The 13,077-nt window shown below is 42.5% G+C and overlaps 1 protein-coding gene across 2 annotated transcripts in view; it reads left to right on the forward strand.

The window, feature by feature from the left end:
- Positions 1 to 854: 854 nt before the first annotated feature.
- Positions 855 to 13,077, forward strand: part of GAREM1 (GRB2 associated regulator of MAPK1 subtype 1) — a 218,292-nt gene continuing 206,069 nt past the window's right edge. For both annotated transcript variants that reach the window (XM_030810607.1, XM_030810608.1), the window contains exon 1: positions 855 to 1,431. In XM_030810607.1, coding sequence (XP_030666467.1) covers positions 1,311 to 1,431 — 121 coding nt within the window. In that variant the 5' untranslated portion in view covers positions 855 to 1,310. The remainder of the gene's footprint in view (positions 1,432 to 13,077) is intronic.

A 13,077-nucleotide genomic window follows, 5' to 3' on the forward strand; every position in this document is an offset into this window, starting at 1 on the left:
GTACATATACCTAGAAAACGAGAATGATCCCAACCTTTAAGATGAGAAGAGAACTGAACGGGAAAAGCGGGTGAGAACAGTTGACCCCAGCAGCCTCCCAGTAACCTAGTTTTCCATTCCCATCTCCGTGTCTACGGTGTTTGGTGGCCTCATCATCTCCCGTCGCCTCCAGCAGCTCGTTCACTCGGTGAAAGTCCTAGACCGAATGACCACCTTCCTGTATGCGGCTACTGATCACCCACTACCTTTCTGCTTTTCGGTGCTTTGCCCTTTTTATCTTGTCTAGCAGCCAAAGCTGAGACTGGTGGGAGTCATTTCCAGCTCCGATGGTAGAGGAGTAGGGTTGAGGGGAAAAGCCAAGGCGTGCTCCACGCCTGCCGTCCGCAGCCCCCTTGGGCTGTGGTACTCTTCTGACCAAAGTCTGGGTCACCGGGAAGCAAGAGGGAGCGCCACTAAAGGTCTCTTTTGTGCCCTGTATTTAGCCATTGCATTGCCAGGATGGGAGTGGAGGCGGACGGTGCCCGACACCACGACTCAGGGAGCGATCCCTGAGCTCGCTCGGCAGTTTCCGGGCTCCGGGGACGGGCCTGGGCGGGGAAGGAGTCGGGGCGCGCAGCGGCACCCGGCGAGACTGCAGGGCGCCCGAGCGGTCGGACGGGGGAGCGAGAGCTAAAGCTTGCGGAGCGCGCCGAGCCGCGGGCGCTGGCGGCCCCGGCCGGGGAGCTGACGCGAGCCCGCCGGACCGCGGGAGCTGCGGGAGGCGGAGGCCGAGCTGGGGGCGGAGCGGGCGGCGCCTGGGAGGCGGAGGCGGTGTCTCCCAGAGCTGCGCAGGCGTTGCTCGCACCTTGTTGATTAGTCAGTGCTGGGAGCGCTGCTATGGCGTTTCTCAGACCCGCGGCTCCTCCTCACACGCTCGAGGCGGAGGGAAGGAGGGGTAAGAGGAGGAGGCGAGCGGGCGGCCGCCGCAGCTGCAGACCCAGGGCCAGAAGAGGAGGCGGAGCGGGAGCCGCCGCAGCCACCCGGGCCGCCGCCGCCGCCGCCGCCCGCAGCCGCGGGGCTGCTCTGAGTCTTCTCCGGGCGTGAGGGCACGCGGGGCGCCCCAGCCATGCCCCGCAGCGGCAGCTGAGCCGGGCGCCGGCCCCCTCCCTCCGGGCCGCCCCAGTCGCGGCGCCCCCCGGCTGCCCGCGGCCGGAGCTGCCCGGCGCCTCCCGCGCGCCCCAGACCGCGAGCGCGAGCAGCGGCGGCCGCCGAGGCGCGGGTGGTGCCGGCGGCGGCGGCGGGGGAGCGCGGGACAGGAGGCGGCGGGGAAGATGGACCCGGCGCCCTCGCTGGGCTGCAGCCTCAAGGATGTGAAGTGGAGCTCGGTGGCCGTACCGCTCGACCTCCTGGTCAGCACTTACCGGCTGCCCCAGATCGCGCGGCTGGACAACGGTGAGTCCCAGCTGGGGCGCGGGGCAGACGGGCGAGGACAGCCGTCTCCACGCGGGTGTGCGCGCGTGTGCTGGAGAGGGTGGGACCCGGGGGGAGTGGGCTGCCCGTCCCCGAGCGCCGGAGTTGGCCCGAGCGGCTGCCGCAGCCCTGGCGCGTTGCTCTCAACTCCCCCCAGCAGCAGACAGGGAGGTGGAAATCAGAGTCCTTGCAGTATAATTAAAAAGGACGCCCTAAAAAAAAAGTCAACATAGGGAGACCTCTGCAGATCGTAATCTTGGACGCCAGCGATCCCTCCCCACCCGCCTGCAAGAATTACTCAACCAGGGAAACCCTGAAGAGTTATCTTAGGCAACTTTCTTGAGAATATCATTGTGTTGTGGGTGGCATCTTAATGTGGGTGCTCTCCTCCCTATCTCCCCCATCCCCCGCCAAACAGATTTAAGAGGAAAAGCTCCTGGGTGACCATTGAAAAGGATCACATTTCTCAGAGACCTTGTATTACAGCTTGTCTGTTTTGTTTAACCCAACTGAAAGTAATTTAGGGCTGTGTGTAGAAAATGTTTTTAGCAGAAGTGATGGTATGCTTAAGGTTAATTATTAGGTTAGCGCATTTCCAGTCTGGAAAAAAAAAATAAGTCACCAAAACGTATTGATTCGGAACCTGAGCTCAGAACTAAGAAGGGTGTATTTCCTGAAACTGACCACCAGAAACCCACCCAGCTCCTTCCCCCAACTGTTTATTCTGCGGTATAACAGCTGCAAACACAGAGTTGCGCATACTGTCAAGCAAGTAGACACCTTTCAGTTTGAGTGATGACATGTAAGGTGGCAATTTAGGTGTGTTTGGTCTTCTCTTGTTTTCATCATAACTTCAATGGGCTTTGGCGTCATGCGATTTTAGACTGTTTGCAGAAAGAAGCCTGCCCTGCTGTGGGGCAGCTGTGGAAGTACCCGGGCCCAGGCTGGTAGGCAGGCAGGCAGAGCTGTGACTACACAGGCCAGGTCAGAAGAACACTAAGCAGAAAGATGTCATTTCGAGTCACAGGCACTAGAGTTACTCCTTGTTTCCTGGGGTAAAAGAGTGGGTAACGTGAGATGTATACATATACAAAGGAGTTTTTATTGTTTCTTATCTGTGGGGTTTGATTAGACATTTGTATATCTGATGTGAAAAATAAATGCAGGAAAGTTCGTGAAAGCTGGAAAACAATCTTGGCTTGCTTGCTATCCTCATTTGATTGTTGGTAGTAGTAGGGTGCATTGGGAATAAGCTGGAAGTTTTAAAACTAGTAATGAAGTGCAGATCACAGTAGCTGTTGCAGTGGCGGGGTGGGGGCGGGGGGCGGGGGCGGGGGCGACGCACAGGTGCTGTGTTGAGGCGTTTCGGCTTAGAGTGGGGGTGGGAAAATGTTGTGTGCTTTAAATAGCATCTGCAGACCTGAATTGGTGTGTGTATTTGTATTCATAGCGTTTCATTTCCTGTTCCAAAATTGTGTATATTGGAAGATTGTGAGTCCTTACCTTTTCCTACCTTGTCTCATCTCTGCACACTGCCACATTTGCTAGCTAGGCAGAGAGCATTGCTGCATGTGGTGTAAAAGCCACTCAAAAGCTTCATTAAACTGAAAGTTTAAAGGGGTGGAATATCTCACTTTCAGACATGACTTTCAGTTTTATTTCCCACTTTTCTATCCCTGCCATTCATAAAAAGGATCTGAATCAGCAGTGTACTCATCCCACACTTCTTTCTAAAATGAGGACGTGGGTAGCAAGTCGTAACACTGTGTCCTTTCAAGCTGTGGAATGGATTTTGATCACTACATGTAATTCCAATTCTTCATTGTAAATTTCTTTTATTTCCTTATTGCCGCTTGAGAATCATATTGGCACATACAAATTGGGAATCATTGCCAGATACTGCTTTATACCTTGCTTCTTTCACTTAACAATCCCATCTCATTTAAATATTTTTGTTAACATGATTTTTAATAGCTGCCAAAGAGTCCATGGGCTAAGCTATACCAAGTAATTTCATCCCTTGTTGTGGACATTATTAAGCTATATTATTTTGTGCTATTAAAAATTGTGATGTAATGAATACTCTTGTACATACATCTAGGAGTTTTTTGGTTAGAATATATTTCTACTTTGCTGAACAAGCGTGTCAGTCCTATTAAAATCCTTGATACACATTGTCAAATTGCTTTAGAGACTAAAGGAAATCCTCATTTACACCAGCGTGAGCATTGTGATAGTATCAGTCTGCGCACATCCTGAAAATATTAAGTATTTACAAAAAAATTCTCTGCTAATTTGATTGGGGAAAGTGTTGTTTTAGCAGTTTAATTTGGGTAGACTTTAAAAGAGTCAATCATAGATTCTGTGCATGTTTTTAAACATGTTTCACACAGTTAGGACAGGTTGAGGACATGCTGGCATGTTTGTAAATGTTATAGGTGAAATCTTAAGTTTTGTGTTGTCCTCATCCTGTGTTTGCCTTTTCCCCAGTTTTAGTACTGCAAGTACATTTTACATCTGCACACGCCCACCCGATACTTAGACATGAAAGGTAGTCATTTTCCAACTCACTTGTTTTTAAAGAGACTAGAACAAAATTGAAAAACATGCCACTGGTTGACATTATGCCAAGAGGAAATGATTGGCTAATTTTAAATAATTTTTAAAGAACATTAAAAAATCTAATTTCACAACTATTGATTATCAAAAGCCTACTATAGGCTGGTACATTTCTAGATGCATAATATGTATTGTCTCAAATCCTCAGCAACACAATTTTTAAGAACTTCAGGAACCTAAGATTCAGAGAAATTGACTTGCCTGAAGATTCGTACCTAGTAAATGGTGGAGTGGAATTTCCAGCGGACCTTCTGACTCTGAAGACTGACCTCTTATCTCAAACTGGGCTACCTCCTGGTACTAAAGGAGAGAACGGTTGAAGTTGTTCCGACATCTGCTCTAAATAGGTTCACTGTCTCTCTGAGAGCTTGAGGACTGGAAAGTCAATATTTTAAAAACAGTGTAGACACCACATTAAGTGCTGGCCTCATCCATCATACATATGACTTTCTGCTTCCCAAAGGAGTGGCTGAAAAGAGGCAAGAGGCAGTGGGGAAGAAGAGGTTACAGAACAGGAGAAAAAGAGAAAACATTGGGGTTTGAGGGCCTAGTAATGTAGATGTGTCTGTTGAGATGACTGTTCAGGACGTTTGGCATCCTTAGAATATGCACTACACAATATGTAAAGAACTCTCCAATTCTTTGCATTATACATGCCACTCCTGAAGTACCAGATAGATAGATGTGTTCAATATTACATCCTTGATGGTGAAATTTGCCTTTGTATGATAAGATAAATACAAAATAATTGAGCCTTTATAAATGTTGCCCCATAAGTTTTTCTGGAGAACCCAAAGACAGTTACTCTAGCAATTCTCCTTGGGAGATTTGATGAGATGTATCTCATCAGCTGAGGTCTAAGCCCAGTCAGCAGTGCAATTAAGATCAGATATTTAAACTGATTGATCTTCAGTCTTATAAACTGTTGTCTGTAGAACTGGGTTCAGCAAATGTGCTTAGGACCAAGGAGAGGATGGAGAAAATACTAATCCTCACTCCACCCCCAACCATCCTCACTCAAAACTGGATGGGTGGGAAATTGTTCATTTTCTCTCTCCTCCTCATTTCATCTTGGATAGACCCTGAAGGCTTGTGTTAGAGTAGCATTCTTACAACCTTTTTGCTTCTATACCTCCTAAAAGATTTGGTGAAACTCTGTCCCTAAGCTCATTTTTCAGTTAAATGCTAATAAGTTTAAATGCTTGCAGGGGATGTAATTTCTCAGCATATTGTAACTATTAATATTTTAAAGTATTATATCATTCTAAAAACCCTAGTAAAATATATATTTGATTTCTAATATCATTTGTCTAAAAATTCATGAGATTCAAGAATCAATCTTTTGAAAGTTAAACATTTTACACCTTTTATCTCTTTAAATTCTTACTCCGTTTCTCTTCCACTGTATAGAATTCTATCTCAGTGTAATATATTTTTATGCTTGAAAGTGTTCAATTGATCACCCTGCCATACTCTCTGTAACCAAAAAGAAAGTATATAGATTGAAATCCAGTATTTCATATTTATTTTGATCATAAGACTTTCAATATTTAATGATTTCTGGTTGTTTTTTAAAACAAAGAATTGGAAATTACCCGACTTAACAGAAATAGTTGTTACCTAAATACTGGAGACTTTCACCCTGCCACGTGAGTCAATATTTTTGTTCCTTTGTTTGTTTCTCTATCCAAGGTCTTTTCACCCTCAGGCAATGCATCTTAGAAAGATGTAGAGAAGGTAATACAAGTGCATTACTTTTGTAAAGTGAGTGAAGAACCATTGTGAAGGGGAGATGGTGAACGACAGCTTCCTTCCATCCCAGTGAAGGTCCTCACAGGATGGATGTCCAACGCAATCGTGGACCCAAGCCCATTAATTTTTAAACAAGAGTACGTTTGGAAATTTCGAATGTAGAAACTGATTCCTTTACAGTTGTGATGATGAAACCCTTGGGAAGTGTTAGCTTTGCCTCAAACATGTACCCCAGTTTAAAGAATACTGGTCTAGCACAATAAAAGATGTGTTAATGGCCCTGTTTGCTGAAAGGAAAAGGAAGATCAAGGCTGCATGGAAAGGCAGGGAGAAAGAAGAAAAGGAGTAGGAGACTGCTAAGTAGGTAGAAAGGAACAGTGACCGTCTCTCCTTCCTGGCTGTGCATAGGAATCAGATCAGATTCTAAGTCCCGGATGTGTTGAGACTGTGGGAACTTTGGTCCTTACTTTGTGCTCAGAGGCTTCTGCAGCTTTATCATTTACTGGCCTCTAGGAGCAAAAGCATGGACACTTAGGCCCCAGGGAGGCTCCAAGTGGCTGTTCGTAAATGTCAAAGGTCTTTCTCGGATCCATGTTTTATCACTGAAATTGAAGTAAGTTCTCAAAGTCTACTTTGTAATTGATGTCTTTTTCTTTTTCTTTTCTTCTCTTTTTCCCAAAGTAACTTAGTTTTGCTCTTGGAAGATGTTCTGTGTTTATCTTGTGGCTTCAGTTCTCCTGGCATTCTGTATTTTAAGAGAGTACACGTGGCCAGGGTGGGGGGAATGATAGTTTAAAGAATACTGGATTTGGAGCCAAGAGACCTTCGTTCTGTTAGAGGTACTGCCATTTCATAGTCATGTGATCTTGGTCAGGTCTTGTAATCCCTTTGATTTGTAGTTTTCCCGTGTAGAAAAACTAGACGTTATACTTGCCTATATTCTTCATTCAGTAAGTTGTTTATTCAGTCAACTAACACTCACTAAGCCCCTACTATGTGACAAGCCCTGTTACAGGTGTTGGGACTATAGCACTGAACAAATCAGACAAAAATCTATGTCTTTGTGGTGCTTACATTCTTGTGTATCTACTTATAGGAATTAAATGCAATAATATATGTCAAATACATGTGTGAGATGGCTGTAGTAGAGATACGGATCAGTTGAGGGAGGCTTCGGAGTATAGCATATCATTTAGGTAGCAGCAGGTTTTATTGTCTTTGTACAGAAGAAGAAGCTGAGAGAAATGCTCTGGGTGACTTGAGTGTGTTTCCTTTTGAGTATTCCAGGTTATTGATCTAGTAATCCACAGGTTATAAAAAGGTGGTGAAAGGTCTTTATCAGACAGAAAATGTTATAAACTGACTAATCTAACCAAGATTGGGCTTCGGAGGGACTGGAGGAGTTTGGAAAGGAACTTTTCTTTTTTTAAAAAAAGAGATAGGTTCTCGTTATGTTGCTGAGGTTGCCCTCAAACTCCTGGGCTCAGATGATCCTCTGGCCTCAGCCTCTCAGGTACCTGGGACTGTGTAGGCCTGAGCCACCACATCTGGCCAGGAACTTTTAATTTAATCCAGAATCACAGGTGAGTTTTACCAAATGGTACCAAAACAATGAGCTTAGACACTTGCATCTTTTTTTTTTTCTTTTTGTGTCGCCCAGGCTGGAGTGCAGTGGCTCAATCTTGGCTCACTGTAACTTCTATCTCCTGGGTACAAGCAGTTCTCCTGCCTCAGCCTCCTGAGTAGCTGGGCTTACAGGCATGCACCACCACGCCCAACTAATTTTTGTATTTTTAGTGGAGATGGGGTTTCACCATATTGGCCAGGTTGGTCTTGAACTCCTGACCTCAAATGATCTGCCCGCCTTGGCCTCCCAAAGTGCTGGGATTACAGGCATGAGCCACCACGCCAGCCTTTTTTTTTTTTTTTTTTTTTTTTTTACCATGTACTCATCATTATTTTCACTGATAGATGATCATTTTTTTGTACCTACAGTTGTGTAATGGTTAGCAGGAAAGAGGTGCCTAGTATAATGTTATACACAAAGTGAGTGATTTAGGCCAGGCACGGTGGCTCACGCCTGTAATCCCAGCACTTTGGGAGGCCAAGGTGGGCAGATCACGAGGTCAGGAGATTGAGACCGTCCTGGCTAACACGGTGAAATCCTGTCTCTACTAAAACTACAAAAAATTGGCTGGGTGTGGTGGCACGTGCTTGTAGTCCCAGCTACCCAGGAGGCTGAGGCAGAAGAATCGCTTGAACCCGGGAGGTGGAGGTTGCAGTGAGCTGAGATCAGATCACTGCACCCTGGCTTGGGCGACAGAGCAAGACTCTGTCTCAAAAAAAAAAAAAAAAAAAAAAAAAAACAACAACAACAGCAAAGTGAGTGATTTAAAAAAGTCTCTTTAATATTCATTGATATATGGTATACTTTCACTTTCTTCCAGTTTTGACCTATTCTGACTATTGCCTGTGCCTAAAAATGATGAGAAAAGAATAGGAGAGGACATTGTAGCAGGCAGTGGGCAGTGATAAACCTAGACCCACAGGACAAGATTTGCAGATAGCTCTTCCAGTGTCTTTTGTTTTCAAGTAAGATGGCTGTTTCGAAAGTCTTTTTATTTTTTTCCAGAGAACAGTACTGTAATATCTATTTAGAAAGGAAAGCAAGTATCTTGAATGTAAGGTGTCTATTTACATATTCTAGTAAAAAAGTATAACTTTTTAATTTGTAATTGACAATCATTATATTAATACATATTTATGGAGTACAATATGGCGTTTCAATATATGTACACATTATGTAATGATCAAATCAGGCTAATTAGCATATCCATCACCTCAAATATTTATCTTTTTTTTTGTGGTGGGAACATATAAAATCCTCTCTTCCACCTATTTTGAGATATACAATACCCTATTGTTGACTGTAGTCACCCCACTGTGCAGTAGGACACTTATTCTTCCTTTTATTTAATTGTAACATTGTACCCAATGGCCACCCTCTCCCAATTGCCCCGCTTTTCTCTGCCCTCCCCAGTCTCTGGTAGCCATTGTTACATTCACTACATGCTGATTTCATGTCCTTTTTATATATACCCCATAGTGGGATTGCTGGACCCCTATCTGTCATCTATTACTGAACCCCTATCTAATGCCATATATGAAAATCAACTCAAAATGGATTAAAGACTTAAATGTAAGACGAGAAACTATGAAACTACTCATGGAAGAAAACATAGTAGAAACACTTTATGACATTGGACTAGGCGAGGATTTTTTGGATAACACCTAAATACATAGGCAACAAAAGCAAAAATAGACAAATGGGATTACATCGTACTAAAAAGCTTCTGCATGACAAAGGAAACAATCAACAGAGCAAAAAGGCAACTTGCAGAATAGGAGAAAATATTTGCAAACTATGTATCTGACAAGGTGTTAATATCCAGAGTACAGGGAACTCAGCTCCATAGCAAAAAGACAAAGAATCCTATTTAAAATGGGCAAAAGACCTTAATAGGCATTTCTCAAAAGAAGACATACAAATGGCTTATAGGTATTTGAAAAAAATGGTCAACATCCGTCATTAATCAGGAATGGCAAATCAAAATCGCAGTGAGATCTCATGTTACTCTAGATAGAATTGCAAAAAGACAAGATATCAAAAAGACAAAAGTGTTGGCAAGGATGTGGAGAAAAGGGAACCTTTACATACTGTTGGTGGGAATGTAAGAGTGTAAATTTCAATTAATAAAGCCATTATGGAAAACAGTATGGAGGTTCCTCCAAAAATTCAAAATAGAATTACCTTGTGATTCAGCAGTCCCACTACTAGGTATATATCCAAAGGAAATAAGTCTTAACCGAAATGAGTATCCACATTGTCTGTAAAAATCTTAAGACATTCAGTTCATTTCTAAAAGGAAAACTGGTTTAGCTGTTGTGATCAACTGCATTATAGTTTAAAGAGGGAGTATTTTAGTCTTTTTCCCTCATTGGCTGCCTTACTGAAATAGCAAGTTCTCGTAGACCAGCTTGTAAACTCGTTTATTTTTGTTTGAGATTCCTGAGGTATCTGTCTTTTCACTTAGTGAGCTGCCGGTTCTAGGAAGACTCATAAACTCCCCACTCATCTTCAGCAGGACTGTCAATCTTAACAACACCAGCTATGATATGCCATGGGAAAAGTAACTTTTATTTCTGGCTTATGTATTGTTTTTGTAAAATATAAAATACCTGCTAAAATATTATTTATTTATTTATTTATTTAATTTTTTTGAGACAGAGTCTTGCTCTGTCCCTCAGACTGGAGTGCAGTGGTGCGATCATGGCTCACTGCAGCCTTGAACTCCCAGGCTCAAGTGATCCTCCCACCTCAGCTTCCCGAGTAACTGGGACTACAGGCACTTGCCACCACACCTGGCTAATTTTTGTATTTCTTATGGAAATGGGGTTTTGCCATGTTGCCCAGACTGGTCTTGAACTCCTGAGATAGAGCCATCTGCCTGCTTTGGCCTCCCAAAGTGCTGGAATTACAGGTATGAGGCATCACCCCTGGCAGGATGAATTCTTTTAGACCTTTCCACATGAAAAGCCTCCCCTACTGCCCTGCTGTACCCCTACTCCCAGTTTCATAAGAATTGCTTACTTGAATTTCAGGTTAGAGGTATCTAAAATTATTTTTACCATTTCTCAGCTCTTAGCACAATGCCTGGCACGTAGAAAGCACCCAATAAGCATTTAATAAATGAATAAGCAAATCTCAGTATTAAAAATTATAAGGTCCAAGAGATCTATATTACTACAGCAGTGTATGAGCTCTGCAAGTCTGAAATAGAATGACACTTTTGTTTCATTTGAGGCAGACATTATATTTTTAAATATATAAATAGGTACTAAGATGGCAGGTCTTAATATTAGCAGAAGGAAAAAGAGAGACTATCATGATTTATAAAATAATGATTCTTAGGGTCGTTAGTTATCCGTATTCTAAATAAAGTATTTCTGGAAAGTATAACTCATTTTTCGATTTTTCACTTTTTTGCTAGTTCTTTTCATTCTGAAGTTAAGATGTCTCCTTTACATATTATGTGTTTCCATGTCACTGGATTTTTAATCTTTGGTATTATCATGCTCTTCATATGACTCCTGAGTATATGGACTAGAATGCCATAAATCTTAGAAACTAGTCAACTCTTAACAAAGACCTGATGGCATAGTCAGCTAACCATTTATCCATCCTCTCATCTCTGGGCACCACAGATTTTACTTCTAAGCAAACAAGCCACTTGGTTCAAATAATGTTACAAAACTACAACTGCTAATTTGGTACAGTTGTCATCTTCCTAGAATAGCCCCAAGTTTGACTTCAAACAGTAGTGTCTGAATCCCAGACAATGAGTTTCCTTTTATGCCGTACGGGAGCATTACGTGGTGGTAAAAGAAGAAAAAAAACTGTTCCCAAGCTCCTTTCCAGTTCTGTGGATGAATTGCTTTACAATTACAGGACAAGTTATTTTAATTGATTCTGCTAATTGTTAACCTAGTTTGAAGTATTTGAATACCACGTGGGCTTTGATGACCTCATGGTTGTTTAATAAATACCAAGTTATTGAATTTAAAATGCAGTATGAATTCTTTATAGTTATGAAGACAAGTTAGTTAATATTTAACATATATAGTAAATTGTTATGATTAAGCTTGGTTATATAGTGTTGAGAGGAATGTAACTCTATATGAGCAATGCTTATGTAAGTGTCCCTGGGAAGATTTAAAATGAGCTGTGTTCTGTTGTTGTTTTTTCTCCAATTAGTAGAGAAAAATTTCCTTGGTCAGAGTTTTTTTTTTTTTTTTTTTAAATAAGATGACAGTTTTCTCAATTATCAGACTTTAGGATGTTAGAAATGAAAATTTGCCTTCCTAGCAGGGAACTAGAGTTTAAATATCTAAAAGTACCAGAAAAAGGGTAAATGTTTATTTTTGAAATTTTAAAACATATCTGTTACTGTTAGGTAATTAGAAAGCACTCGTTATAACCGAGTCTGTCATCCATTAAAGAAAAGGTTAATGAAATACCTGAGAAGGCCCACTTGAATAACCCCAGGACAGCTGTCTGTGCAGATGCTATATTCCATGATTGATTCTCATTTTGGATTGCTGCTGTCTTCTTTTAGCAGCAATGGGCAAGTAAGGGTTGGTTTGAATAAAAAAACTAACATTGTCATTTCTGGTCCCCAGTAGTTTATGCTCCTAGATCTTCATTTTTAGCCTGTTTCAGGTTTTTAAAATAATGCAAGATTCATTTTTTACCTTTGACCACTGACCCACAAAATCAATCAAGCACTAGACCCAAGTTAAAAACTATTTAATGGTTGTTTCAAGAGAGAGACAGAGCGTGAGAGAGAGCATGCACTTCAGGAGGTTCAGATTACGTATTTAAAAATAAATAACAAGTAACAGAAAGCTTTATTAAGAGATTATACTCTTATTTTTTCTGTTTATTTTGGTCCTGTCTTTGGCCAGTTAAGAGGAAGTCAGCCACTAAGAGAAGATAGGATCAGAGGGAATCTTCACAGCCTCATCATGGCCAGGGACATCAGTTAAGGTTAATTTCAGTTGTGTAAGGTAGATGAAAAAAAATAGTGGCTTATACAGCACGGAGAGTTTATTTTGTTTTGTTTTCATATAGAAGTAGTCTGAAGAGATGTAGTGCAGGACTGATAGGGCAGTTCCACAGAATGAAGGATCTAGACTCTTTCTTTCTGCTCTGTTGTCTTCTGCAAGTAGTTTTCACTCTCAAAACTTCATGGTCCTAGATGGTTGCTGGAGCTCTAGCTGTCATGTCTACATCCCATACAACAAGAAGGGCAAAAGGCTGTGTCTTACCACTTGTCCTGCACAGCAGTTAACTTACATCTCGTTTGGTCAGCACTTCAGCACTCCTATATGGGAGTATAGGAAGGCAGGAACTGAAGTCTTTTAACTGGGCATAATGCCCAGGGGTTCCTACTGCAGGAAAAGGGGGCATCTGCCACCTAGATTGTTGCTGTGATGCTTTCTTCACTTTTTTTTTTCCTACTGACAAACTTATTAAAATAACCATACATTGGGCCCTAACTCCTTGACCTCTCCAGAGTAGCTGGGATTACAGGCGCGAGCCACCATGCCTAGCTTATTTTTGTATTTTTAGTAGAGATGGGGTTTCACCGTGTTGACCAGGGTGGTCTCAAACTCCTGACCTCAAGTGATCCTCCC

Source organism: Nomascus leucogenys, chromosome 4, assembly GCF_006542625.1.
Source record: "Nomascus leucogenys isolate Asia chromosome 4, Asia_NLE_v1, whole genome shotgun sequence".
Classification (NCBI taxonomy): Eukaryota; Metazoa; Chordata; class Mammalia; order Primates; family Hylobatidae; genus Nomascus; species Nomascus leucogenys.